At 56.3% G+C, this 27,384-nt stretch overlaps 2 protein-coding genes across 5 annotated transcripts; one reads left to right on the forward strand and one right to left on the reverse strand.

Moving 5' to 3' along the window:
• Positions 1-915: 915 nt before the first annotated feature.
• NUCB1 (nucleobindin 1) lies at positions 916-20,029 on the reverse strand. Of its 4 annotated transcripts, none has more exons than XR_005214365.1 (14): positions 19,876-20,029; positions 19,260-19,432; positions 16,858-16,965; positions 15,437-15,569; positions 12,711-12,814; positions 8,853-9,038; positions 8,488-8,578; positions 4,642-4,700; positions 4,266-4,358; positions 4,104-4,196; positions 3,313-3,483; positions 2,721-2,832; positions 2,411-2,594; positions 916-1,671 (listed from the first exon to the last, which is right to left on the reverse strand). XR_005214365.1 is itself a non-coding variant. In XM_037819831.1 (13 exons), exons 2-13 carry the CDS (start codon positions 19,419-19,421, stop codon positions 2,482-2,484), a joined length of 1,425 nt encoding a protein of 474 aa, XP_037675759.1. In that variant the 5' UTR covers positions 19,422-19,432; positions 19,876-20,028; the 3' UTR covers positions 1,847-2,481. The 4 variants fall into 4 exon arrangements, 2 of the variants coding, with proteins under 2 accessions (XP_037675759.1, XP_037675760.1); XR_005214366.1 differs by lacking the exon at positions 916-1,671 and adding an exon at positions 1,804-1,822; XM_037819831.1 differs by lacking the exon at positions 916-1,671 and having other exon boundaries at positions 1,847-2,594; positions 19,876-20,028.
• Positions 20,030-20,415: 386 nt separating this feature from the next.
• Positions 20,416-27,384, forward strand: TULP2 (TUB like protein 2). Its single transcript, XM_037820039.1, has 13 exons — positions 20,416-20,686; positions 20,985-21,017; positions 21,418-21,469; positions 21,882-22,008; positions 22,517-22,654; positions 22,970-23,083; positions 23,779-23,900; positions 24,257-24,565; positions 25,424-25,536; positions 26,037-26,151; positions 26,239-26,337; positions 26,554-26,725; positions 26,999-27,384. Exons 2-13 carry the CDS (start codon positions 20,986-20,988, stop codon positions 27,130-27,132), a joined length of 1,527 nt encoding a protein of 508 aa, XP_037675967.1. The 5' UTR covers positions 20,416-20,686; position 20,985; the 3' UTR covers positions 27,133-27,384.

The raw sequence follows: 27,384 nt of genomic DNA on the forward strand, positions 1-27,384 counted from the left end.
CCCAAATGCCATTATCTTTGATGTAGTCTTGTGGGGCAGATGTTTTGGTGCTGATTAGATTTGCTTGGAATGTGCCCCACCCAGCTGTGGGTGATGACTCTGATGAGATATTCCCATGGAGGCTTGGCCCCACCCATTCAGGGTGGGCCTTGATCAGTGGAGCCATATAAATGAGCTGACTCAAAGAGAAGGAACTCAGTGCAGCTGTGTGTGACGTTTTGGAGAGGAGCAAGCTTGCTAGAGAGGAATGTCCTGGGAGAAAGCCATTTTGAAACCAGAACCTTGGAGCAGACACCAGCCACGTGCCTTCCCAGCTAACAGAGGTTTTCCGGACGCCATTGGCCATCCCCCAGTGAAGGCACCCGATTACTGATGTGTTACCTTGGACACTTTATGGCCTTAAGACTGTAACTGTGTAGCCAAATAACCCCCCTTTTTATAAAAGCCAATCCATCTCTGGTATTTTGCATTCCGCAGCATTAGCAAACTAGAACAGCTACTAAATTGCATGAAATGTAAACTTTTAAAATCCTTAACCTTTAAAAAGCCCCTTCCTGACTCCAAGGGATGTGCAGCCCTGCACAGGTTGCTTAACTCTGCTGTGACTCAGTTTCCTTGTCTGTGAAATGGGGGTAATAATAGTAGTTACCTCCCAGGACTGTTTTGGGGAATGAATGAATTTGTACATATCTTGATCATAGTCATGGCTCCACGGCTGCATGTGTGTGTCAGACCTCAAGCTGTCTGTTTGAAAAGGTTAATATCACCGCATGGAAATTAGAACTTATTTAAGAACCATGTAAAATGCTTAGCTGCTGCTGGAACATGGAAAAGTTCTAAAAACAGGTTGAATATTGTTATTATTAGTTCTATTTGGTGATGACGTTTAACCTGACAGTCTTGTTTGCAGAAGGGTTATCAGGAGCTGTCTGCTTTCTTTATTAAGCCAAAAGGTTATCGACATGGACTTGCTGTCCCACAGGTGTGGAGGCAAACTAAAATCTCTAGTGATTATGCTAGACTTCTTATTTAAACAGCATTTCAGTTAAACAAATAACTCCAGAATCTTGTCCTTTCTACCAGACCCTGGTTTGGTCCAGGGAAATTGACCCCGTCCCAGCTCCAGTGTGACCCCCACTGGCAGAGGCCACCTCAGTGGATCCCGGTGTATGGGAGATGAGAGGAGACCTGTGGGGGTGGGAGCTGGGGACGGGTTTTCTTTCACTTACGCCAACACCCAGGGGAGGCTGGGGCTTCTTCCTGGGCTGGCTGTTAGCGAAGACACATGTGACATCTGGAGCAGCTGCAGTCACCTTGGGACCAGAGGGGAGCACGGCCCTGACATCAACAGCAGAGCCAGCAGCTGGGAGGACTGAGCTCCCTGAAAGCGTTGGAACCACCCTACCAGGGGACTTCTTGTTCTGGACGACATTACATTTTTCTTTGTTGTTTTAGCCCAAGTTCTCATTTTCTGTCCTTGCGGCTAGAGGATCCCACTTGACCCAGATGTGCCCAGCTGAGGATTGGCACGTGTGCACTTGTGTGTGGGCAGCAGATTCCTCGGGAGCAGATGGAAAGATTCCAGGACTGAGCTTCTCAGAAGTGGCGCGTGAACTGGACCCTAACAGAGGAGAGGTGCTTGGCAGGTGACGGGTGCGTGTGCTGGAGGTGCTGAGGGAAGAGAACAAAGACACGGAGCCATGACTTGGTTCTTGGAGTCCAGAAAATGTATTTTGATGGAATTGGAGCACGGAGCAGTGTGAGATGAGGCCAGAGAGGCAGGCGGGGCCTCAAACAGAGCTGAGGGGCTGGTCCTGGGGGTCTGGGGAGCCACAGGGGGCAGGGTCAGCTCTGGGTATAGAAAGACCCTTCTGGGGTGGGGTGGGGGAGGGAGGGCTAGAGGCAGGAGGCCTGGGGGGGGGGTGACCGGAGCCCTGGGCAGGGGATCAAGGAGAACCCTGGCTCCTAGTCAGCTCTACTGAGGACCCTGGCCTTGGGGAAGACCCTATCTTTGAGGTCCTACAAAAGGTAGGGAAAGGTCTCGAGGGACCACCCCAAGCCCCTGTGAACCCACAGAAGCCTGGCCCAGAGAGCAGGATCCCAGCAGCTGAGAGGGTACAGGAGGCTGGAGGAGCCCCACGGGGGCGGGGGGCAGCCCAGGCGAACACATCGAGGAAGGCAGGCAGGGAGCAGAGCCCCTGTGGAGGGGCTTCCCTAAAGTGGGGGCACACACGACAACCCAGAGAAGACTGGCCCCGGGAGCGGGGGCAGGAAGAAGGAACCCCAGACGCAGAGGCCCGGGATGCAAAAGCTGGGATGGGCAGATCGGGGTCGTGGACAGCAGCATGTGAAGGGCTCCCCGCCCCGCTCCCCAAGAGAGGCCTGTGGCCGGACCCCAGGGGACATTTACCGTGAGACCTCAAGCCCCTGCCTATGGGCTGCCTTGGTAGGAAACTGGACGGCTGGGACCCCCCCAAAGGATCAGAGGTGCTGGGTATCCAGCTGGGGCAGCTCAGGGTGCTGTTCTGGAACCTTCTTTTCTGAAGTGTCCACATCCTTCTGGTCATTAGCTGGAGCTGGGACAGGCATATCATCTGGATATGGAGGGAGGAAATGGTGATACTGGACAACCTGGTCTGCCCAACCCCCAGGGACCGAGGGCTTGGGCCCCTTCCTCCCTCAGACCCAGGAGTCCTGGCCCAGCCTCCCAGGCCCGGCACCTGTGTCCGGGTGGAACTTGAGCTGCCCCTCAGGGCCATGGGCCTGGGCCTGGGCCTGCTGGGCCTCCTCCTGCTGCTGCTGCTGCTTCCTCTGCTCCATGTGCAGGACGGCCTGTGAGCGCGGGAGGATGGGGATGGCACAGTCGGGAGAGTCGGACGCTTGGGCCTCGGGCCCCAAACGGAGACTCTGCGGCAACCTGCTAAGGCTCATGGGTAGGCCCTTCCCTACTGGCCTCTTTCTCTCTCTCTCTTTAAGGGGTGGACTTAAGAACATTTAAGCATCCCATTCTCCATCTCCTTGGGCGGCGCTTTGGGGCAGGGAGAGCCCTCCCTGTGTCTGTCTTTCTCTTCCTTCCTGGGAAGGGCCTTTCCCACCTCACCCACTTATGACCCCACTGCCCTTATCCAACACGGTGGCCTCACAGCTGCAGGGACGGGGAAACATCCGCCCTTACTCAAGATGGCTGCCGCCACAGGGGAATCTAGTACTAAACACAGTGGCCAGCAGGCTTCCCCAGCACCTGGATGCACAAGGACAGGGACGGGGGGCCCAGGCACCCAGAGGGCAGGCCCAGCTTCCCCGGGCAGTCACCTGCTGCAGCTCTCTCTTCTGGGCCTCCAGGCGGTCCTGGGACCGCCCCAGGGCCTCGGTCTCCTGGCTGAGGTGCTGGGCCCTGGCATTCAGCTCAGCCTCCCGAGCGGCCAGCTCCTCCTCGAATCGCCTCAGCTCCTCCTCCGTGTAGGCAGGGTGCATCTCCACCGTCTGGGGGGACAGGGGCAGGGGCCATTAAGAGGGTAACTCCTGCTTTAATGTCCCCTCACATGGGGGAGAGAGCTTTCCTAATGGAGATTTAGAGAAGGCTGCGAGGGCAGTGGGTGTGTGGAAGAGAGCTGAGCAGGAAGTGGGGAGGGGTATAAAGACTCAGAGGGGTGGGGGACAGAGACTCAGGGAGAGGGGACAGAGACCTAGGGAAAGGAGGAAGGAGACTTAGAGAGGGAGATGGAGACCCAGAGAGAGGGGGACGGAGACCAAAAGAGCGGGGGGCGGGGACAGAGACCCAGAGAGAGAATGTTAGAGACCCAGAAAGAGGGCGACAGAGACCCAGAGAGAGGGGGATGGAGACCCAGAGAGAAGGGGATGGAGACCCAGAGAGAGGGGGACAGGGACCCAGAGAGAGGGGGATGGAGACCCAGAGAGAAGGGGATGGAGACCAGAGAGAGGGGGACAGACACCCAGGGAGGGGGGGGACAGAGACCCTGAGAAGGGGATGGAGACCCAGGGGGGTGGGCCGAGTCCCAGGGAGAACGAGCAGTAGTCAGAGGCCATGGAAGATGGGCTGGACTGGGAGAGACACAGGACCCAGAGTGTCTTCCCGTCCTCACCTCCCAGCCTTCTCCGTTGTCCCCAAACTCCTTCCTCTGGGTGGAGGTGAGGAATTCCTCCAGGGTCACGAGGCGGTCCTGGTTGGTGTCCACCTAGGGAGCCAGGTAAGGTAAGTGATGGGGTGGGCGGGGCGCCCAATGCCCTGGGTGCTCCCTCCTCACATTCTTCATCACGTGCTCCCGCATGCGCAGCCGCTCCTCTTCCATCTCCCGCATGTCATCCTCCTCGTTCTTGGGGTCATACACCTTCTCCAGCTACAGGATCGCAGGAGAGATGGGGCGTAACTGAGAGGCCCGGGGCAACCCCTCTCCAGGCCAGATGCCGGCCTCACCTGGGGAACCAGACTTCAACTCCCAGCAGCCCTTGGGTACCCTGCCACTCTGGGCAGCCTCCTTTTGCCCCAGGGTCTGCTGGGAGTTGTAGTTTTCCCTGAACTCACACCCAGGAGGCACCTAAGGGGGGTACACACTGGGATCCCCAAGGGGACAGGTGGCTGGTCCAGGTGTCCCCTGCACCCACAGCTTCCCAGACGCTCACCTCCTTGGTGAAGAGGGCCTCCAGCTCCTGCTCGTCGAGGACACCATCACTGTTGATATCTGAGGGGGAGACCACAAGGTATCCTGGGGGATGGCAGCTGGCTGGGTCAGGGCCATGAGAGACCAGCTGGTGAAGGGACTTGGGGCTGCTGTGGGGTCTTTCACCAGAGGACAGGCGACCCCACGTCCCTGGCGGTGGAATGGAGGCCTCAGGCTTCAGGGCCCCCTCAGGCCCGTTGCTAGGACTGTCAATTCCCTAGCAACCAGGTCCCGGGAATGGGAGGGATGCAGGCGGCTTCACCGGGTCTGTCCTCCGGCCGCTGTCACGCAGCGTCCTCATCCCGGGCACCAGGCTTAGGGGTACCAGAGCGGCGACTCTGCCTGGGGTCTGGGGGTGCAGGGGCCACTGCCTCCCAGAGAACAAGGTCAGTGCTGGCTCCAGCTGTCGGGGGGCCTCTCCCTGGCAACTCGGGAACCTGGGGACTGTCCACACAGTCTGCACCCCCTTCCTGCTCTGCAATGTCTGCTCTGATCAGACCCTCCAGCTCAGGAGGCTGGAAGCGAGATCCTGCAGATACAATCATTAATTGCATCTATTTTTAAAGATTGGTTCCAGTGATATTCTTGCACTGGTAGATAATAATCTTATAATTATTCTAGCCTTATCTTTCAATGTCTGTATCTTTAAATACTCTCTCATTTTGTTCCTTTTTCAATATATTTTCAGCTATTTTTACCTGTTTATGCTTCCAGATGAAATCTCAAATCACTTTTCCCAAGTTCCCCTCAAATTACAGTTACTTATAGAGATCAAGTTCTGTAGAACAAGAGGCGTTTGGGGCAGTGGTGTGGTCACCTTGCTGAGCCTTACAGATAAGGCTAAAAATAAATTCCCCTGGGTGAGAAGAAGATAAGGATGCCAGCTCTCCTGACAAAATTTATAAATATAATTCAATTCCAACAAAAATGCAAAAAACCACACAATTTTTTAGAAATTTGGTGAAATTATTCCAAAATTCATGTGGAAGAATAAGATAGTAGAAAACATATTTGGAAAGAAAAGCTAAAGTGAATATTACTTAAATTTCCATATATTAAAATGTTTAATAGGTAATTTTCAGCCCACATCTCCTTTGACCTTCTGCCTGGGCTTCCAGAACATTCTTCTCTCCCTCCGCCTGCCTTCATTCTTGACACACCCCAGGGCTCCAGTCTGGGGTCTCTTCTCTACTTCTGGACCTGCACTGCCCATTATGACAGCCACAAGTCACAAGGGGCTACTTAAATTTAAACTGATTGAAATTAAATAAGATTAAAATTTCAGTCCCTCAGTCCCACTCACCACGTCAAGAGCTCCATATCCACTTGTGGTTGGCATAGTGAACATGGACCATTCACCATCACCCTGAGTGTTCTACTGGCCAGCACTTCTCTAGATGGTTTCTAGAAACTGCCTTTGTACCTGACTATTCATCTTACTGCCTGCTCTGCATCTCCACGTGAACATCTAACAGACATCTCTCTCATGTACATGACCTGACCCAGCTCCCGACCTTCTCCGCCCTCAATGGATGGCAGCTCCATCCCTCCCGTGGGGTCAAACTTGACCCTCTTGTCCCCTCACCACCCTCGTCCAGTCCATCTGCAAGTCCTACTGGCTTGACTCCAAGATGCACACCCAGAATCTGACCGCTTTGCTCTCCCCACTGTGCTACCACCCGGGCCAGCCACCAGCATCTCACACCTCCTCACCACTCGCCCCCTTCAGCGTGTCCCCTTGACACAGGATTCTGCTGACACTTAAGGCAGATGGTGTGAGTCCTGGCCTCAAATCTGGGTTATCCCACCACAGACAGAGTTAAACCCCAACCCCTCGCCCTGCCCTCTGGGGCCCTACGCTCTCTGGCTGTGGTTCCCACCTCAACCGTGTCTCCTTTTGTCTTCTCTTCATGCTCTCTGCTCCGGCCGCACGGGATACGTGCCAAGTTCATTCTTCCCTGTGTACCTGCTCTCCCCCCAACCTGGCACATCCCCCAACCCCCCAAATATCTGCAAGGCTCAACCCCGGACTCCACCAAAGTCTCTGTTCAAATGTCCTGGTCTCTCCACATCCATGCTGTCCAATTTCGCTGCCACCTAGACATGTGAGGCTATTGAAATTTACTAACAGTTAAACACAATTAAAATTTTAGTTCCTCAGTTGCATCACACAAGTCACATTTCTAGGACTTGACGGTCACATGTGGATCATTCTGTCAGCGCAGAATATTCTGTAGCATGGTGCTGGTCTAGCAAAACCTTTACTGGCCACGGCACCTCCAATTGCCACTCTAGAGCTGCTTAATCCTGCTGTATTTTTTTCCCAACAGTATAAATCGTTACTTGATACTCTATTATAGATCCTCTATCATCAATTCTAAGATGAATTTCCCCCTATATTTTATCATCTGTGAAACTGGAGCACATCTTATCATCCATCGATGGTGTGTCAGTTTATAATTGGCAGCTTACATACAATACGGTCTATTCTTATTATTTGCAGTAATCACGTCCTATAAAGATGCCGGAAACACTGAATTAGCAAATACAGGGTTAGGCTCCTGGCCACATCTTGTCAACAGATCAGTATATAGCCTTGTTTTATGCGTCTTTCTGTTTAAAGATACCTTATTGAATACATATTGTTGACTCATTAACATTGAACTCATGGCCAATAGCACCGTAGTTCATGCCTGAAAGGAGCTCATCTAAAGCACATATGTTCTCAGAAACGCACAACACAGCCTTCTGGTGCTCTGAAACATGGGCAGCATTTTGGCACCACTCTCAGGGCCATTTTAAACAGCAAAATCACCCACAAGTAGAACAAAAACGCAAAAACCGTGACGCTAAATAAACTGCCAAAAGAACCCTTGTTTACAGTCTGAGAGCTGAAATAAGAAGGCAGGGTGTTACCTCATTCAGCCTCAGCTGGGAATGTGCGTGTTGGGCAAATCACGTTTTTCAGTGCTCTGTGCATGTCCACAAATGACCGTGAAAGCACTGCGAGTACTGCGGTTGGGGCTACAGATAAACTCTAGTGAGTAGGTGAATGCACAAATACGGCACCCGGGAATAATGACGAGTGACTGAACTGGTGCATGTCACTATCAGTGGTGTCTTAGGTTCACTGAAATATAGTGTTATCTGGTTGCTCCACCACTGGCTCTGCAAGGGTGGAAATTCTTCTCCTGGTCACTGCTGTGCCCACAGGGTATAGAACAAAGCTCAGTCCTTAGGGGGAGCTTAGTAAATGTTTGCTGAATGAGTGAATCATGCCCTGCCAGGCTCTGTTGACAGGTTACAGCTTCCGGCTTAGCGTCCTGGGCACGCCCGAGGGTGCCTTGCACCCCCAGGCCCATTCCCAGATGGGAAGAGAGAGACTGAAGGGGACGGGGACTCTGACCCACCACAGACAAGGACTTCCCAGGCTCTGCAGGCCTGGTTACTAGGGAGTAGCCCACCCTTACCCAAAGGGCTCCCAGAAGGGACCAGGGCTTCCGGGCTGCTGTGGGAGGGGGGCCCACGCCTAGCCAAACCTGGTTTGCCCAGTAAGTGGACACCAGCCAGTCCTTAGCACCCAGAGGTCTGGCCCATCCTGGGAAAGAGCCCAGCTCTTCCATGGAAGCTTCCAGCCCTGACAACAGGGGAGGGCAGGACCTTCTGGTCAACCAGGGGAGACAGGCACAGGCTTCCCAGGCTGACTAAGCCCTACTGGATGGGGAGACACTCCCATAGCAGCCAGGCCCCAGAGAGGTCAGAGCCTCGGCGTTGGGCCTGGGTCTTAGGATCCCCCTCCCCACCTTACCATGCAGGATGAAGAAGGTCTTGGGGTTAAACCTGTTGGGGTCCAGTCCATCCAGCTCCTCCCACACCTCCTTCAACTGGGCTTGGCTGCCCTGTGGAGGAAAGAGCCGGGGGCTCATGAGCAAGAAGTCTGGGCCCCAGGGGATAAAGCCAGAGAACACTTTACCCCCATCTCTCAAATGTCATCCTTTCAAGCAAGAACGCCAGAAACTACAATTCCCAGCAGCCCCTGGGGTAGCTATGTACGTTAGCAGGGGCTCTTTTGGCCTGAGGGGCTGCTGGGAGTTGTAGTTCTTCAGTCACTTTCTTGCCTTCTTCCTGTGCCTGGAGAGTTAGACACATTGGGGGTGGGGGTCGGACCCTTACAGGCACGTTGACTTTGGGGTGCTCTCGGTGGCGGCGCTGTTGCTCTTCCAGCTTCCTTTCTGCCTCCTTCCGCTGCTCTTCCCCCAGTGACTCCAGATAGCGGCGTCTCTTGTGTTCCTTGAGCATCTCGTAGCGTTTGAATTCCTCGTGATGGGCTGCGTCATACTGGGCCAGGTCGCGGGTGGCCTGCGGGACGGCAGAGGGCCACTTTCATCACGCCCCTGGGCCCAATCCAGCCTCCAAAGGGCCAGGCCTTGGCCCTCGCCCTGGCCAGGGGCAGCCCCTCCCTCTCACTGATCTCACTGCCTTGGTCTCCGTAGCCCATCCCCGCCCCGTAACACACCCTCCTCTCTTCCTCTGCTTAAAAGAGCTCATGACAGTTACACAACAGCAGCAGGAAACTTCAACCCGCCTCTTCCATGTTCTCCACGGCCTCAAGATCTTGGAGGAAGAAGTAAACAAGGAGCAAAACACGAGGTGAATTTACTGTGGGGAAACAGGACAGGTGGGTGTTTAGAAACACGTGCTCTCTACTTATTCCGCCCAGATTAAATCCGGGATCTGTTCCCATTAGCTGTGTGATCTCAGGCAAGTCACTCAGCCTCCCCGGGCCCTGGTTTCTGCCCCTACAAGACGGAGATAATGACACAAGAGGTGTCAGGCCAGCCCAGAACAAACACTCCACAAACAGGCAGGGTTACTAGTGATAAGGGCAGAGACGGGCAGCCAGGTGTGGGGGCGAGAGGTGGGCTTTCCCCCATGTGCCTGTTTCCATATTGGTAAAACAGGGACAATACCAGTATATAACAGCCTCACAGGGGTGTTTTAGGGACTCAGTGAGATGCATTCCTTTACTCGTTTAATAAATATTTACAGAGCACCTATGTGCCAGGCCCTGCTCTAGATACTGGGGACATGAGAGAAGAAAGTAGACCAAAATCCCTGCCCTCCTGGAGTTGACATTCCAGTGGGGGTGACGGAGGGAAGTGAAAGAAATAAAAGAAAATAAAGAAAGTATAGTGTATGACTGTAGGTAAAAAGTGCTGGGAAGATAAAACAGGAAAGGGGAACTGGGCTTGGAGGCTGGGGGTGGCTGCAGTCCTCGCTGACTGGGGGTGTGCGAGCACAGGCCCGGAGGAGGGGACGGCGTGAGCAGCAGGCTCGAGGCAGAGGGCACAGCCGCTGCGAAGGCCGTGGGGCAGGAGCAGGCCTGCTGAGCTGGAGGCCCCTGGAGGAGGCCATGGGGCTGCAGGAGGCGAGCGAGGGGGGTGACAGTCACGCCATCGGTGCCTCCCCCACCCTGAGCACACACAGGGATGGGAACAGCTAGCATGGGACACTGTGGGCCACAGGGCGGGCAGACTCCGGCTTTTCTCCAGGTGAGATGGGAGTTGCGGAGGGTTTGGGGCCGAGGCGAGACGTGATCTAACAGGATCCAACAAGATTATTCCTGTGGCCGCCATGGGAGGCGGAATAACATCCCCAGAAAGATGCCCTCATCCTATTCCCTGGAACCTCTGAATCTGTTATATCCCATGGCAAAGGGGAATGAGGGACGCGATGGAATTAAGGTTACCGTCAGCTGACTTTACATCAGGGTCTCATGGTTGGCCCAACGCAATCACAAGGTCCTTCAGTGGAAGAGGAAGGCTGAAGAGGACCCTCAGAGGGAGATGTGACCACAAAAGAAGGGTGAGAGAGAGGCAACAGGGCTGACTTTAGAGACAGCGGAAGGGACCCAAGCCTGGGAGGGCGGGCAGCCTCGAGAAGCCGAGAGAGACGAGGAGCAGATTCTCCTGCAGTGCCCCGGCAGGACCCAGCCTGCTGACACTTGGACTTTAGCCCAGTGAGACGCCTGCTGGAGCCCTACATGCAGGGCTATAAGACGACACACCGGCGTTGTTTAAGCTGCTAGGTCTGTGGTCATTTGTTACCGCGGCCATAGGAAATGACATAACTGCTGAGCAGGAAACCAACTGGAGAGCTGTGATTTCCACCCGGGGGGGAGTCCGCCCCCAGAGGATATGTGACAATGTCCGGAGACACTTGTGGTTGTCACGAATGAGGGAGGGGTTTGCTACTGGCACCGTAGTGGAGGCCAGGGGTGCTGCTGGACATCCTACAACGCCCGGGACGGCCCCCGACCTCAAAGAATGACCCGGTCACCAGTGAGAAACCCGGCTGCAGAGGGTGGGCGGCAGAAGCAGGGGGCCCGGGGAGGCAGCACCTATGCAGGATGATGGGGGCTGAGCCGGGGCGCAGCAATGGGAGTGGAGAGAAGCGGGAAGTTTCTGGACTGTTCCGGAAATAAACTGCAAAGACATATGCCAGGGACTGGAGCCCAGTGCCCAGTGTGTCCTTGTACTCAGTAAAATCCTCACAGTCCTCGGTGGAGGGATCAGGGCGGTCCGACCTCCATCACTTACAGCCGGAAGCTTCTGAGTGTCCGGCCCAGAGCTGGGCTCTGCTGGGACCCGGAGAGGGGTCCGACCTCGCCTGGCCCTCGAGGGGCTCCCAGACCCAGATGCAAACAGTAATCTCCACCTAGAGGGGCACCTGCTGTAACGGAGGTAGCGCGGGGCACTGCGGGTGTCAGGAGGGAGACTCGACTGCAAGTTTAAGGGACGGCTGGTTCAGCAGCTCCACGGAAGGACAAAGTCGCGGGACTGACGGCACCCAACTGCAAGACTTACTATAAAGCTACAGCTTTTGAGGTTTTGGAGGGAAAAAAAACAAACAAACAAACAGATAGCCAGGTAGGTCAATGGGACAAACGGACAGCCCAGACATACACCCATGTCCACATCGTCGACTGATCTCCAGCCAAGGAGTTAGGATTGTCAACGTAAATGCACAAACTGCAGAAACGAGCCCTTCTCCTCTGACGTCACTGTGTACAGCCCCAATGTCTGAGAGCTCTGAGAGTTTACAGAGCTTCCTGTCTGCCCTGTGCTGACAGGTCGGGTGCTGGTGTTATGCGCTCTCCCGCTGCAATTGCTAATAAAATGAAAATGCAGACGAGATCAATGACGAAAAAGAGGCCAGGGGTCCAGAAAAACACGGTGGAAGACAAGGCTGTGAGAAAGCTCCCATGGGGTCAGAAAGAGGGGTCCCCAGGCCATACAGGCCTCCAGGCCAGCAGAGGGGGGATCTGTTTGGGGGTGCTGGGGGGCTCTGGAAGGACCATACGCAGGGGCGTGATGGTGTCCTGGGGCATCCGCTTCCACACCCCCTCCCCAGGAGATGGGGGCTGGGCACCCCATGTCTCAGATGCCGACTTGACTCGGTCCCTAGTGTGGCTGCAACAAATGCCCACAAACTCGGTGGCTTCAAACCACACAAATTCCCCAGCCCTCAGCTCTGGAGGCCGGAGATCTGGAATCAGTTTCACTGGGGCTGAATCCAAGGTGTGACCACCCCGCAGAGGCTCTGGGAGAATCTGTTCCCTTTCCTTTTCCACCTTTGCGAGCCGCACTCCTGGGTTTGTGGCCCCTTCCTCCATCTTCCAAGCCAGCAGCTGGCATCTTGCTCCGGCCGCCACACGGCTGTCTGTCTCTGTCACCAGATCTCCCTCGGCCTCCCTCTCATGAGGACCCTCGTGACTGCACTTGGCCCACCCAGACAGACCCCCCAAAATCACACAGGAAGGACAAGGCCGACAAGGACCCTGAACATGGGTCTGAGTTGCGCCCAAGCCCAGCATTGTCCCACCTCCTGCTTTCCCGTGGAGGATCAAGGGAGACTTTTAGAAACCAGCTGCCCTCTGCCAGCCTCCGGCCTCTGGTAACAAGCCGGCTGCGGTGGCTCACAGCCACGTCTCTGCCCCCTTTCTCCCGCCCGGCCCGACCCTCACGTTACCGTCTGAATCAGTAGCTCCAGGTCTCGGGCCTCAAATGTGTGCTGATTCTGAGGGTCCAGATGTTCGAACTGCTTCAGGAGGTTCAGGTGGTCCACCTGCACATCTGGATGAGGGGCAGAAGGCAAACAACTCATGGAACATTCATTCTCGCCAGATCCCTATCCTGGGGCAGATGTGCTTGAACAGAGGGTACCAGAGAGGCCCTGACTGAGCCAAGGTAATCAGGGAGGACTTCCTGGAGGTGACACCGTGATTGGGTCCGATAATTAAAAGAATAAAAACCGTAACGATAACTACTATGTATTGAGTGCTTACTGTATGCCAGGCCTGGCTCTCAGCACTTGCAACATGTTAACTCATTTACTTTTCACGAAAATCCTATGACATGGATTCTACAAGTACCCCCATTTTGGGGATATGGAAACTGAAGCCCAGAAAGAAGTGACTTAGTAGGGCACCAGATGGGAGGTGGCAAAGAGGGGATTTGAGCATTGAGCTCCAGAGCTCCTGACACTCAGCCCCCCACCCCCACCCTGCCGCTGGGGAGCTGCCAGCTGGAAGGGGTGGGGTCTCCAGACAGGAAGGGGAGTGCACACCCACGTGCAATGCCCAGCCATTGCCCAACACACAATTCCCACGGTCCAGGGTCCAGCCCTGGGAAGAGCGAGGCTGGACTGTGAACCAGACCCAGGCCTGCCCTCCCAAGGCTCCTGGTTTGGGGGGTGAGGGTGGGGGGTGATGAAAGACACACACACAGGCAGGTGGAATCCAGGTGACCCGAGCTACAGCTGGAGGCAGCTGGAGGCCCTGAGTGAGCCCAGAGGGACAGGTGCTTGGGAAGAGTCCCCAATGGTGTGACTCTCCAACTCTTTCCTTTATTCATTCAGGCCACAGACGCGGGCACAGCCCCGGTTTTGGGCCCGATCTGTAGGCACAGTGTGAACCAGATGGCAACAGGAGCACCCAGTCCAGAGACAGAAAACAGGCAACCAACAGACAGATACGCAACCATGCCGGACGCAAACAAATGGGGTCTCCTTCACACAGGGCGCTCGGGGCAGGACCCTGGGGAGGTGACATGAGAGCTGAAGCTGAGGCTGAGAGGGAGTCAGCTGTGTAACAGAGAGCCCCGAGACAGCATCACCGCGGCAGAGGGAACACCTGGGCGAAGGTGCTGGGGTGGGGAGGACAGGGCGCTCGCCAGCAATTACAATTGGGGCTGACGCAGTGGGCGAGAGGGCACACGAGCAACGGGAAGGGGCTGCGGCAGGGCAGCAGGGGCTGGTCCAGCCTCCCAGCAGCCACCAGGAGCACAGACTTGATCCCAAGGGCACTGGGGAGCCATGGCAGGTTCTGAGCAGGGGAGGGACCAGACCTGGCGTGGGTGCTGGGGGAGGCAAAGCTGTCCCCATCCTCATCCCCGAAGCCTGTGAACATGTTCCCTCTCATGGCAAAAGGGACCACACAGATGGGATTAGGTTAAGGACCTTGAGATGGGGTGACCATCCCTGATTATCTGGGTCGGACCAAAGCAAACACGAGGATCCTTGTAAGAGGGAGGCAGCGGGACACATGGCTCCAGGAGATCATGTGACGACTGACACCGGATGCCATGCGGCTGGTTTCAAAGATGGAGGAAGAGGCCACACCCAAGGAATGGAGGCGGCCTCCAGGGGCCAGAGGAAGCCAGGAAGTGGACTCTCCCCCAGAGCCTCTGGAGGGAGCGGGGCCCTCCCGACACCTTGACTTTTTAGCCCAGTGGGGCCCATTTCAGACTTATGACCTTCAGGACTGTGAGAGAACAAATGTGCATTGTTTCAAGCCGCTACCTCTGGGGTCCTTGGTTACAGAGGCAACGGGACACTCACACAGGTGTCAGCAGAAGCCGGCTGTCTGCTGGGTGGGAAAGAGACACCCAGGGACGGGGTGGAGGCAGGGGAGGACCGGGCGGGAGACGATGGCGGCTGCGCCCAGGTGGTAGCAACGAGAGTGGAGAGTGGCATTCAGATTCCGGATATGTTCTGAGTTGTTAAAAGATAAAGCACGTAGCACAGCACTTGGTAGGGGATAAGCAGCCAAGAAACAGGAGCTACTGCTCTTCTTAGCGGTGAGGGGACCTAATTTCCCAGAGATGAAAACAGACTCTGAAACTGATCCCTACAAGGGGGCAGTGCGAGAACATGAGAACGCACGAATGCCCGTGGCAGGCAGGGGCGGCAACTATGCCTGTCTGTCCGCTGCGGTAGCTCCAGCCCCCAGCCCCGCGCCTGGCACAGTCGGACTCAACACGCGTCTGTCGACAAATGAACCAAATCAAGTGGCCTTGAAAACAGACGCCAGCTCTGCTGTTTACCGTCCTCCCCTCCCACTGGGCCTCGGTGTCCCCATCTGTAACGTGGGAGCCTCCCAGGGTGTCATGAAGTTCAAGGGGAAGCTGTAGGTGAATCTCAAACAACAGGACATCTTCTTAAACACTTACTAATGAGCCGAGAACCACCCCAGCAGAAAGCTAATGTACCAGAAAGCTGCGATGATTATAATGGCCCGGCCAGCCGCTCCGACAAACCCATCCAGGAATGTGCGAAGGGGATGGGATCTTGGACTCTGACCTGCCCCCCTCCTCCCGGCCAGGGCATCTGACAGGCAGGGAGAGTGAGGCTCCCCTTGCCTCTCGCAAACCACCCAGAGGCCCAGGATGGCGGCCGCCCGCCCCGGCCCTGCTCACTGGGCTCCTGCTCCGCGTCCATCTTGGCCTTAAGCAGCATCCGCAGCCGCGACACCTCCTGCCGCTTGAGCTCGTCCAGCTTGGTGCGGACGTGGTGGCTGACGAAGTCCAGCTCCCGGCTCAGCTTCCCGCTCTGGGCAGAGAGGAGACACTGGTCAGCGAGGGGGCACGCTGGGCAGCCTCGCCCTGGTCTCTGTCCCTCTCTGGAACCTTCTGCAAACTTTCTGCCAATCCCCCATGGCTTCCCTGAGACTCCAGGACCTGGCCCCAGTCCCTCTGCTGGGCATTAACAGCCCTATCTCTCATCACTCACAGAATTACACTTTTTGTTCCAGCAACACGAACTCGTGCAGAGGCCCCCATACTCACAGGGCTGTTTCCTACCCCTGAGACTTTGCACATGCTGTTCCTTCTGCCTGAGATGCTGTTCCACCATCCCTAACCATACCTTCACAGTCCTCCAAAACCGAAGGCACATGGCACCCCTGGGAAGAGTCTCAACACCTCTGTCATCTCACCTCGCACACACCTTCCGGGCTGAGGAGGGGGACCACCTCTGCCACCACCACCTTCCCGCCAGGTGCCCAGAGCTACCTCTGTTATTGCAGAGATCACCTTGGGTTATGTCTGCTGTTCCTTAACCAAGCGGCACCAACCCCTCTCCTGCTCACAGGCCGTCTGTGGCTCCCAAGGGCCCTGAAGACAGAGGCCAAGCTCCCCAGCCTGGCGCTCGAGACCCTGGAAGACCTGGCACCCACACCTCCAGCCCCATCTCCCCTGTCTTTATTTCCGTTATGAGGAGCCTAGAAAACAGCTGAAGGCACCAGAATGCTTTGTTTGAACATGCAGTTCCTACAGTCTAAAATGCACCCCTTCCATTCAACTTCTATACCCTGGATGCTCCCGCTTGAAACCCAAAACCTCACATAGGGAAGCCTTCTCTCACCTGCTGGCCTCGACCAGGTCCCTCTCTGGGGCGCCCCAGAGCCCTCTGCTACCTCGATCACTGTGTCAGTCCCTCGAGACTCACTCCTGTGCTAGTCCTTTACCTGTCGTAACTTGGATAACCCTGGTCTGAACCCCAACAGACAGGTACTATTGTTACCTCCTATTTTACAGACGGGGAAACCAAGGCACAGCAAGGTGAAATTGCCTGCCCCGCGTCACACAGCTGGTCAGGGGGTGCAACCTGCAACCTGCATCACCCGACTCTGTGCTTTACCACCATACTCTGTGCCCCTCAAATCCCTTCCCGGCTGTGTGAACCCAGAGAAGCGACTTCCTGTCCCTGCGTCTCTTTAGTGATTTAGAAAACAGGCTGGGCTGGACCCACATGGGCCCCCTGGGGAAGCCATTCCTTCCCCGGCCTCTGCCCTCAGCGAGCGCACCCCCTCCCCACAGCTGCGGGCACCCAGGCACACCTTGATGTCCTCAGCGTTGGCGGCCTGCAGCTTCTCCCGGAAGTGCCCGTCGGTCTCCAGCACGTTGATGACTTCTTGGAGGTAGCGGTGGTAGTACAGGCCAGTGTCCTGAGGCGACACGGATGGACATAGCAATCCTAGCCCCTGCCCTTTCCTGTATCCTCCTGCAGGCAGGCCCTCGAAGCCTCGAAGTGGCAGCTGAGGGACCCAGGGACCCTCCACTTGGAGCAGGAGGCCTAGCCCACCAGGGCTCAAACCCCTGCTCTGCTGGGTAACCCCAGGAGAACTGCTTAACCCTCGTGGCTGCTTCACCCACCCCCTTCCCAAGTCTACAGAGGAGACAAAACAAAAATCACTCCGGTAACACTCAGCCCAATGCCTCACACAAGGTGGGGGCTAAGAGAGTGGCTGTGACTGGCAGTTGTGAAGTAGTGAAGCTTTCACTCCCTCATTCATTCGTTCAGCAAGCATTCATCAAGCCCCAACCATGTGCCAGGCACTGTCCTAGGGGATACGGCAAACAAACAAGACAAAACTCCCAGGGCTTCTGATCCTATCCCTGCCAGGGAGTAGCCGGGCAGCATTTTGTTCTCCATGAGTCCCACTCTTTCTATCTGTAAAATAGGCAATAAATTCCCCACCTCTCGGAGCCATGATATAAAGAAAACAAGATAGTCTAAAATGATGGTAAGGATATAGAAAATACTCCATCTATTACAGCGCACAGCGGTGCTGGCTAGAGGGTAATGGCCCAATAATTATTATCGTCACCTGCCTTGGCTCACCAGCAATGCCACGTGCACCATGCAAACTAAGAGCAAGGACTCTGGAATCTGACTATGTGGGTGGCTCAGTTTCCTGTGGCTGTTGGAAAAAATCGCTCCAACCTTAGTGATTCAGAGCCACCTACAGCTGCCTCTTAGCGTTCTGGGGGTTAGAAGTTCAAAATGGGTTGGCAGAGTGGCATTCCTTTTGGAGGCTCTTGGGGAGAGTCTGTTTCCTGGCCTTTTCTAACTTCCAGAGGCTGCCCACAGTCCTTGGCTTGTGGCCCCTTCCTGACATCACTGCAAACTCTGCTTCTGTCCCCACCTGTTCTCTCTCTGACCCTCCGAGGGTCTCCCTCTTTCCCTTGTAAGGGCACTTGTGATTGCATCAGGCCCACGTGGGCCATCCAGGATCATCTTGTGTCCTGAGAGCCTTAACTTAACCAACCCTGAAAAACTCCTTTTACCACATAAAGTAACATATTCACAGGTTCTAGGGATGAAGACGTGGATGTCTTGAGGGCAGGCAGGGGGCGTTATATAGCCTCACAGGGCTGTTGCGTGGGTAAGTTAATTTACTAAAATAATTAGTACAGTGCCTGGTGCATAGTAGGAGCTGTCAATGTCATTATTTTTGTTGTGGTTGTTACGGATGTTTATAACCTTTTGTTGCTTTCTGTTAGCCTCGGACTAAAGAATACATTCCGTACTGCAGCCCACAAGCCCTCCCGCACCCTGTCCCCTCTCCGTCCCCCCTCCCTCCCTCTCACCCCCACTGCCTCCTAGAGGCCCTCTATGCACTCTTCCGTCTCCCGCCCCACAGCCTTTGCCCAGGCTGTTCCCTCTGCCTGGAAAGCCCCCTCCCCCATTTCCTGACTTCTCCAACCATCACCCCCAGCGTGCATCCTCATGGGCACCTGCCCTTCATCTTCTATCTTCCAGTCTGCGATGGCGAAGGGTTTGCACATGGCTGTGCCCCAGTGACTGGTGCTGAGCCAGCTCATAGTGCATGCTCAAGAAATACATGGAACAAATGAAGGGAAAGGGGTCCCAAAGGTGCCCTTTAGTGTCGGCAGGGATTTCACAGGGCAGAGGCCTAACTTGCTGTGGGGAGGGCAGATGCCTGGTCTGTCCTGGGCAATAGTGGCCTACCCATCCCTAGAGGCAGCTGTGGGAAGTCAGGCCCCAAAATAGGGCCTTGGCCTTGAGGACCCTTAAAGTTCCAAATTCCCAGAGAGGAAAGGTTTAATACAGTTCAATATACACGTGTTGGAATTCATACGTGAGTGTCTCACGTGACCCTTCATAATTTAAACTACAACTCCCATGAGCCCCTTGGCACAGATCAGAACACCTTCAGTTAGCTAACATTGCCTGCCCATGGTGCTACTGGGAATTGTAGTTCCTTTTCCGAATCTTTTCCGGGAGTCAGAAAAACGGAGGTGGAGGTGGGTAAGGCAGAGATTTCACTTAAAATCTGAGAAGGATTCGGACACCTCAGAGGTCCAACTCCCAACAGTCGGTGACTTAGAAACCTGTCCCCTTCCCAGTTTTTCAGCGCAGTCGGCCGGGGAGCCCCTGAAGTATCCACCCAGGGGCCACGGGGGTCCGCGGGGATTGTAGGACCACTGCAAACACCTGTTTGGCGAGCAGGGCGGGGCCACTCACGGGGCTCTCAGTGGCGGGGCTCTCCTCCTTCTTGGGCGCCCCCCGCTCCAGGGGCACAGCCAGCACATCACGCAGCAGCAACAGCAGCGCGGGCAGGAGGAGGAGGGCTGCGCGGGGCCCGGCGGCAGGCATGGCGGCGTGGTCTGTGGGGGCCGAGGAGTGTCTGCCCCAGCCTCCTTCCCCTCCCCCCGACCCAAGAGTTCGAGCCCCCGCAACGCCGTCCCCCACTCCCACTCGAGAGTCAAGGGTCCAAGCGTCACGTCCTCTAGGACCCAGAACTCCGAGCCCCCGGCTCCCTCCTCTCCCAGGACCCAGAACTCCTGGCCCTCCGGGACCCCGGGCCCCAAGCTGCCTCAGAGAAGTCCGGGCCCCTGGTGTTCTCCTGCATCAGACCCAGGAGCCCAGGAACCCGGCTCCCTCCCCAGACCCAAAGGTCCGCGCCTCCAGCCTCCTCTCCTCCCAGAACCCAGAAGTTCCAGCGCCCTGTCTGTCCTCCTCCAGGACCTAGTTTTCCAATCTCCTCGCCTACCCCCCTCCAGAGCCCTCATTCCCAGGACCCAGGAGCCCGGCTCCCGGGGACCCTCACCTCTCCTTCGCTGCAGAGGGCGTTTCCCGGAGCAAGGACCTCCGGTACGTTCCCGGTGATTTCCCCTCTAGGTCACGCCCACTTTCCCGCACAGGCCCCGCCCCCAGCTCTGATTGGTCCACGCCAGTCTCCCTGCCCTTTCTCCGGCTTCTGGCGGCCCGCTTCTGGCCGAAGTCGCTGGCTTTTTCTCGAAAGCCTCGCCTCGCCTCCTCCTTGCTGACGCCATGTTTCTGGCCTTTTAGGCAAAAGGAAGCGCGGACACTTTCAACGCAAACTACAACCCCCAGCAGGCCGGGGAAGCATGAGTCCTTTTCCGCAGGCGTCGTGGCCCCATGGCCTCATGGGAATTGTAGTTTTCCGATTCGTTTTTGCCCCCCAAAAGTGACTGCAAGTTAGAGCGCGGTAGCAATTCCACAGCCCACTGTTTAAGTTTCTCCAGGTGTAGAACCGGGCTACAATGGAGGATCTGTCGGGTCCCTTTAAGGAACACCCGCATGCCATTCCAATCCAGAACCTCAGGAGCAGGGTTGCCTGGCTGCCTTGGTGGCCAGGGGTCCATTCCTCTGTTGAAAGTGGAGCGTAGGGGGTCAGGAGGGAGGGGGCTAGGGCAGGTCCCAGTGGAAATACCCCCCCCTCCCTCTGAGCCCTCTTTCTTCCCCTGCTTATTTCCTGGAAACCCAGAGATTAGGTCCCCAGCTCCCAAAGAAAGGGTCAGGTATGTTCAGATATTGGCCAGAGAGGCAAGGCACTGGAGTGTGAATGTAAGCAGCCTTGCAGGGGGACCAGTGAGAGTCTCCAGGATCCCAGGCAGGTGGGTGCGGGGAGTCCGGGGTGACCGGGGATTGGCTGTTTGGGGCCCAGAGGCTGGACCTGGGAGAGTCTCAGACAGTGAGCTGCAAGAGTTAGGTACTCCAGGCAGAGGGAACTGATTCCTGGGCCCCCGATAGCCAAGAAAGCTGGAAACAGGCTGCCAGATCCCTGGCAGGGGTGGGTGCTGGGATTCCGGCTGCGTGGGTCCAGGAGATTTACAGTTTATGATCAGGTTTTGGAGGGCAGGGGCCATTGGGATGTTGGCTGTGGGTCCTGACTCCTCATTCTTGCTTCTCCAGAATGTCTCAGGATAAAGACATGTGGAAAAAACGGTAAGTGGGGAAACTATGGGTATGGGTAGGTATAAGGGGCAATGTAAAAGCCTCGCTTATGTTCCCCCGCTCAGCTCTGGCCTCATGACCATGTATATGGGTTCAGTGCCATCAGTCTTGTAGGAAGGGGCTGGGAGCCTGGACTCCCGGGCCCTAAGGGGAGGGAGGAGGGTGCAGACTCATGAGTCTGAGGGAGGAGGGACTGGGGGCCTGGGGTCCCTGACTCTGGGATTCTAGATGGGCCAGTTTGGGGAGAAAAGAGCTTCAGAACTGGTGGGGCAGGACAGGCTCAGTTTCCTTTCCTCTGTGACCTCACATGTGCTCAGAACCCCAGGTTGGAATAGGGAGGGAGGGAGGGGCTGCCCCATTGCCTGTCGCCACGAGTCTGCATCTCCCTCAGGGCCCTGGGGGACGAGCTCACCGCCACCAGGCTGCAGAAGCTGGAACAGCAGGTACGATGCCCTAAGGATCCAGCCACCCTAACTGTTCCCCTCTTTACCACCATCACCTCCTCCTCCACAGAAGTCCCAATGCCAGGACTTGCTCTGGGTTTCTGGGGCCCCCTTGTCTCTCTCTGCGTCTTAAGTTCTCCAATTGGGAAATGAGAAAATTGGGAGAATTGGGGATCTGAAGAAAGCATATCCTGGTGATGAGACTTCAAAATTTCTAAGAAACAAAGGTTCTGGGGGCAGGATCCTTAGGTCCCCGGGGTGGGGTTGGGGACTGGACCCCTGGGACCCAGGGGAGGAAGGGGTTTTAAGGGGCCCTCCCACCGATGCAGGCCTCCCCTTGCCCCAGGCCCAACCTCACCCCTGTCTTCCCATCCGGCTCCTGGCCCCCACGACCCCCCTCCCACCTCCGCAGCGGCTACTGTTTGAGAAGAAGCAGCGACGGAAGCGCCAAGAGCCCCTCATGGTTCAGGCCAATCCCGATGCGTCCCTGCGGCCCCGGCGACCGCGGCGGCGGGAGGAGCGCCTCGCGAGTGACAGCGGTGAGCAGAGGTTCTTAGGGTCCCGCCAGGACAGGGGTCTTGACCGAGGGGCTTAGCGCGCGCCCGAGGGGCAGGGCCTGGAAGAGCCCTGGGGCGGGGCCTAGCAGAATCTTGGGCGGGGCCCAGGAAAGCCCTAGGCGGGACCTACGCGGGAGCACCAGTGACAGCGCGGGGGCGGGGCCCGAGGGGATGGGCTTGGTGGAGCTCGGAGGCGGAGCCTAGGAAGGGCCACTTTGGGGCGGGGCGGGGCCTGGGGGCGGGGAGGGGAGGGGAGGGAGATGGGGCCTGTATTATTTAGAGGCGGGGTCCTGGAGGGACCGGTGGGCTTTACTCACCCTTGGAGCACTGAACCCGGGGAGGTGCGTGCTTGAAACTCAGGATGAAATTGGGGCACTGAGTGGGTCCGGGGGCTTGGGCGGTCATTGAATTCAGGGCACGGTCTAGGAACCCAGTGCAGGGCCGGGAATTCGTAGAGCAATTAAATGGGCCTTACTGCCCCTTCTCCCAGGATCCGGGAACCCTTTCCTCCGGGAGAACGTGCCCGAGGCACACCTGCGCCCTGGTGCCCACAGCGCCCTCAGCACGGTGAGCTGCGGTGGCGATGGCAGCGGTGAGCACGGCTCACTGGCGTCGCCGACAGAAGCAGGTAGCCCCAAGTGCCCCCCGGAATCCCCAGCATTCCACTCCCACTGGAATCCAGGAGTCTGGGGCCTTCATCCTTACTCTCCAAGGGCTCAGGAGTGCAAGCCCGCACCTCCTCCTTCCTTAGGAGGCCAGGCCTTGCTACCTCTTCCCTCAGGACCCAGGTGTCCGGGTCCCAGACCCCTCCTCCCACACACACCCAGGAATCCAGGCCCTCAACTTTCTCCTCCTCCTCCAACGCCCAGGAATCCAAGTTTCCAGCCCCTTTCTCCCCCAGTACTCAGGAATTCCTGTCTCTTGTCCCCTTCTTGGCTCCCAGACAGTTCGGATCCGGAGTTGGAGGAAGTCTCCGTGGAGGACGTTCCCGCCTCTCCTCCTTACAAAGAGCCTCTGGGGGCTCGCCGCAGGGGCTGGCCAGCCCGCCAACGACCGGGTAAATGAGGAGCCTTTGGGAGTGAACTCTGGCTCCCTGATCCCTGACGCAAGTTCCCACCCACTGTGTATATCCCCACCCTTTTTGGGTAACAGCTTTATTGAGACATTATTCACCCCTTTTAATCACGCACTGGTTTGTAGTACATTCACAGAGATGTGCAACCATCACCACACTCAACTTTAGAATATTTTCATCATCCTCAAAAGATACGCTGTACCTTTTAACAGTCACCCCATCCCCACTATGCCCTCAGTTCTAGGCAACCACTGATCTCCCCGTCTGTATAGATTTGCCTATTATGTTCATTGCATATAAATGGAATCATACAGTATATAGCATTTTCTGTCTGGCTTCTTTCACTTAGCATCATGTTTTAAAGGTTCATCCCTGTTGTAGCATGGATCTGAGATTCATTTCTTCTAATGCCAAAAAGTATTCTCATCTAGGGACATTTTACTTTTGACATGACCAGCTATTTCAACGACAGGATTCTTATTACCCCAGACTCCACTCGCGCCCGCCCCATCTTAGTTCTCTAATCTCTCCGTTGCTCTCTCTGCGACAAGGAAAAGGGAGGCTCCGCTTTCCCACACCAGGAGTTTAGGCCTTCCCAGCTAGCACTGGTGACTTGTCCCAAGCCCCTGGGACCCTGACGTCCTGAGCTCAGTCCCCGGTTCTTCCACCCGCCCCAGGGGCTGACGCGGAGGACGAGAGCGAACCCCAGGATAGCAGAGACCAATACGGGGCGCCCTATCTGGAATCGAAGCCTGGAATGGATAGCGACCGGGAACGCGGAGACTTGGCCTCGGACAAGGTGAGAGGAGACAGAGCCAGCAAGAGGGAGGACCCGGAGGGGGTAGCCTCGGACCTCCGGGGAGGGTGAGGCCAAGATTCTGCGGGCCCCATCCGAGGCGCTTCCCTGGTGGGCGGAACCACCAAGCCTGATGGGATTGGACAGAGGCCCTGAGAAGGAGCCAATAATCCAATCAGTCTGGAGTTCGAATTCGGGTGGGCGTGGCCAATGGACTCCTGGCCCTCCAAGGGGGAGGTGGCGGAACACAGCGGCGGGAAAGGGCGTAACCTTGAACCCGGTGGCCATTCCGTGACTGGGAAAGCGGGGGGCGGGGGTCCGCCTGCCCCTCAACTTTGAATCTGGCCTGTCCGAGCTAGGGCGAAGCCCTGGAAGAGAAGAAAGAGTCGGAGTCTTTAGCGACCAGCTCCCCAGCGGCGGCCCACGGGGAGATGTCCAAGGCCCCGCAGGGCCCGGCCGGCACGGGCAGCGGAGACGTGGGGAGCGCGTCCCGCCCGCCATCCCGCGCCCCGGGCCCTCGGCTGGGCGAGGACATGGAGGCGTACGTGCTGCGGCCGGCGCTGCGGGGAAGCACGGTGCAGTGCCGCATCAGCCGCGACAAGCGCGTCATGGACAAGGGCATGTTCCCCTTCTACTACCTCTACCTGGAGGCGGCCGACGGCCGGAAGGTGCGGTCCGGCCCACCTGGCGAGCAAGTCCCGCTCCTTCCCGATTTTACAAACCCGGGCCTTGCCCTTTATCGCCCCTCTGTATGCTATAACCAAGCCTTTGGCCACTCTAGTAATGGGCCGCGCGTTTCCCAAAGGCAAGCCACGCCCTCTGTACCCGAAACTCCTCCCCGTTTTGATTGGTCCCAGTCTGGCCCCTCCCCAGCCGCCTTTGCTGTCAGGTCCCGCCCATTCCCGAGATGAGATAAGCCCCGCCCCTCACGGGAGCCAAGCCATGACCCCTCTCAGCCCGGCGATTGCAAGGCGGTACTCATCTAGACTTAACGCAAACCTCCCCAGCATCCAGCCCTGTCCTCTGTATCAGCAACGACTCTCCCAAAGCCAGGCCACACACCCTCTTAGTCACTCGATGCCTTTTCCTGAGTCCCCCATTGATTCTCTTTCCTCTGACTCATTTCATTTTTTCCCTCCCAGCGAGGCCCCCTCTCTCCCAGAAAGAAGCTTTTACCGCTACTCGGAGCCATTTTTCCGGGATGAAACACCTACCAACCCTTTCCCGAAGCTCCAAGTGAAGCTCTCCCCCATTCTCCAAAGCCAGACACGGCCCTGGCTTAAGCTCTGAGCCGCGACCCGACGGTGGGAGGAAAGAGGGAGAAACACTAAGATGGGAAGCTCCCCTGTAGGATCCAGCTGATGACCTACTTCAGGGAGAAGCACATCTCCCAGCGAGCCTTGGGGGGTGCTTTCTGCTCCACAACCCTCTCCTCTGCCATGGGGATATGGCGAGCCCCTCTCTGGACCCCTATGCTAGCCAGACGTGGGAAATCGATTCTGATGGGCTGTTCCTCCCATCCACAGCACTTCCTCCTCGCTGGGTGTAAGAGAAAAAGGAGCAAAACCTCTAATTACCTCATCTCCCTGGACCCCACAGACCTATCTCGGGATGGGGACAACTTTGTGGGCAAAGTCAGGTGGGCAGAGTCCTGATCTCTGTGAGATAAGAGGGGCGCCGGGGGGAAGAAAGAGACGAGTGGACTAAATTTCCCAGCAGGCCATGAAGCACAATTTCCACCTGCTCTGGGACCTGTCCTCCTACAGCCTGATGGGTTTTATAGTTCTTCAGGTTGTATCCTCAGGGTGGTTGGGACTAAAAGAGCCAAAGGCTTTGGAGCAGGAACTGGCATTTTAAGACACTTGACTTCTTGAGAAGCAAGGGGCTGAGACTCCTAAGTCCCTCCTAAGAGAGCTGGGACTTGTGAGTTCCTACATCTTAGAGGAAAAAAGTCCCTAAAGGACCTAGGTAGGAGGCTACAAAACAGGAAAGAGACAACTGGGATGGTGGATACAAGGAATGCTTACATGGCTCTTACAGTGGAGGCTAGAGTAGATGAGATGACATGTTAAAGCACTTAATGAACAACCAAATAGTAACACCTATTATTTTATTCTCTTCACTCCCCTGCTGGAGCAGATCCAATGTCTTGGGCACCAAGTTCACCATCTTTGACAACGGGGTGAATCCTGACAGGAAGTATTTAATCCCGGAGACTGCCCGGATCAGGGAGGAGCTGGGGTCTGTGTTTTATGTGAGTGTCTGCGGGGTGAAAGAGAGAACGAAAGAAGATGGCGGGGAGTGTGGAGCTGTCAAGCCAACCCGAGCTTAATATCCACAGGAGACCAATGTCTTGGGATTTCGGGGTCCGCGGAAAATGACTCTGATCATCCCGGGAATCGACGCCCAGAACCAGAGAATTAGCGTCCAGCCACAAAATGTGAGTCCTCCAAGGTTGGGAATCTCTGGGTTATAGGGGAGGAGAAGGAAGGAGGGGGCCGCTGCCTTGCAGAAGGTCACCTATTGCAGCTGGGAGGACTTGGTCAGACTCTTCTGTCTAATGGAGGAGAGACTAGGGACTCAGCATTCTGTATCGCGAGAAAAAAAGCCGGCTGGCGGTAGGTTAACAAGCACGGCCTCCTATTTTACCGCCTAGGAACAAGAGTCGTTACCGAGTCGCCTCCAACACGGCGCCAGCCATGGGTTGCTCCTACTACAAAACAAAGCCCCGTTGTGGAGCGACGAGAGCGGCGCCTATGTGCTCAATTTTCACGGTCGAGTCACGAGAGCCTCGGTCAAGAACTTCCAGATCGTGCACTCAGATGATCGTGAGCTCCTTGAAACCGGCTTTCCTGGGCAAGAGGGCAAGAGCGGGCGAGAACTGCGTCTCCCATCACTTCTTGCGCATTTTCTAGGCAGGGCGGACGCCGCGCTGCTGCAAACCCTTCTGGGAATTGTAGTTTACGTGGCGCTCGGAGGGTTTCCAGGATTAGTAAGAGCACCGCGCAGCCCCTTGGGAGTCGTAGTTCTCGTAGCTCGCGTTCCCGCCGCAGGGAGAGGAGGGGTGCGGGGAAGACTTAGTTCCTGATTCCCTCCTGCAGCGGACTACCTGGTGCTCCAGTTCGGTCGCGTAGCCCCAGACACATTCACCATGGACTTCCGCTTCCCGCTTTGTCCTCTCCAAGCCTTCGCCATCTGCTTGTCTAGCTTTGATGGGAAGCTGGCCTGTGAGTAACCCAATAAAATGCCATCCCCTCACCTCACTAGCTACTGTACCAGCTGCTTGAGAGAAAGGGCCCCAACGGGCCTGCTTTTCCACTGCTTAATAATAACCAACACTTATTAGATGCCGACTGGATATTGGTGCCGAGGTCTCAGTAGGCTGCAGCAGCACCTGCTGCCCTCACCATGGAATCTGCAAGTTGGGCCTTGAACAAAAAGGGTAAAAGAGAAAGAAGTGACTTTCAGACCGCATCTGAAGAATCAG

The sequence above is a fragment of the Choloepus didactylus genome, chromosome 27 (genome assembly GCF_015220235.1).
Source record: "Choloepus didactylus isolate mChoDid1 chromosome 27, mChoDid1.pri, whole genome shotgun sequence".
NCBI classification, from domain to species: domain Eukaryota; kingdom Metazoa; phylum Chordata; class Mammalia; order Pilosa; family Megalonychidae; genus Choloepus; species Choloepus didactylus.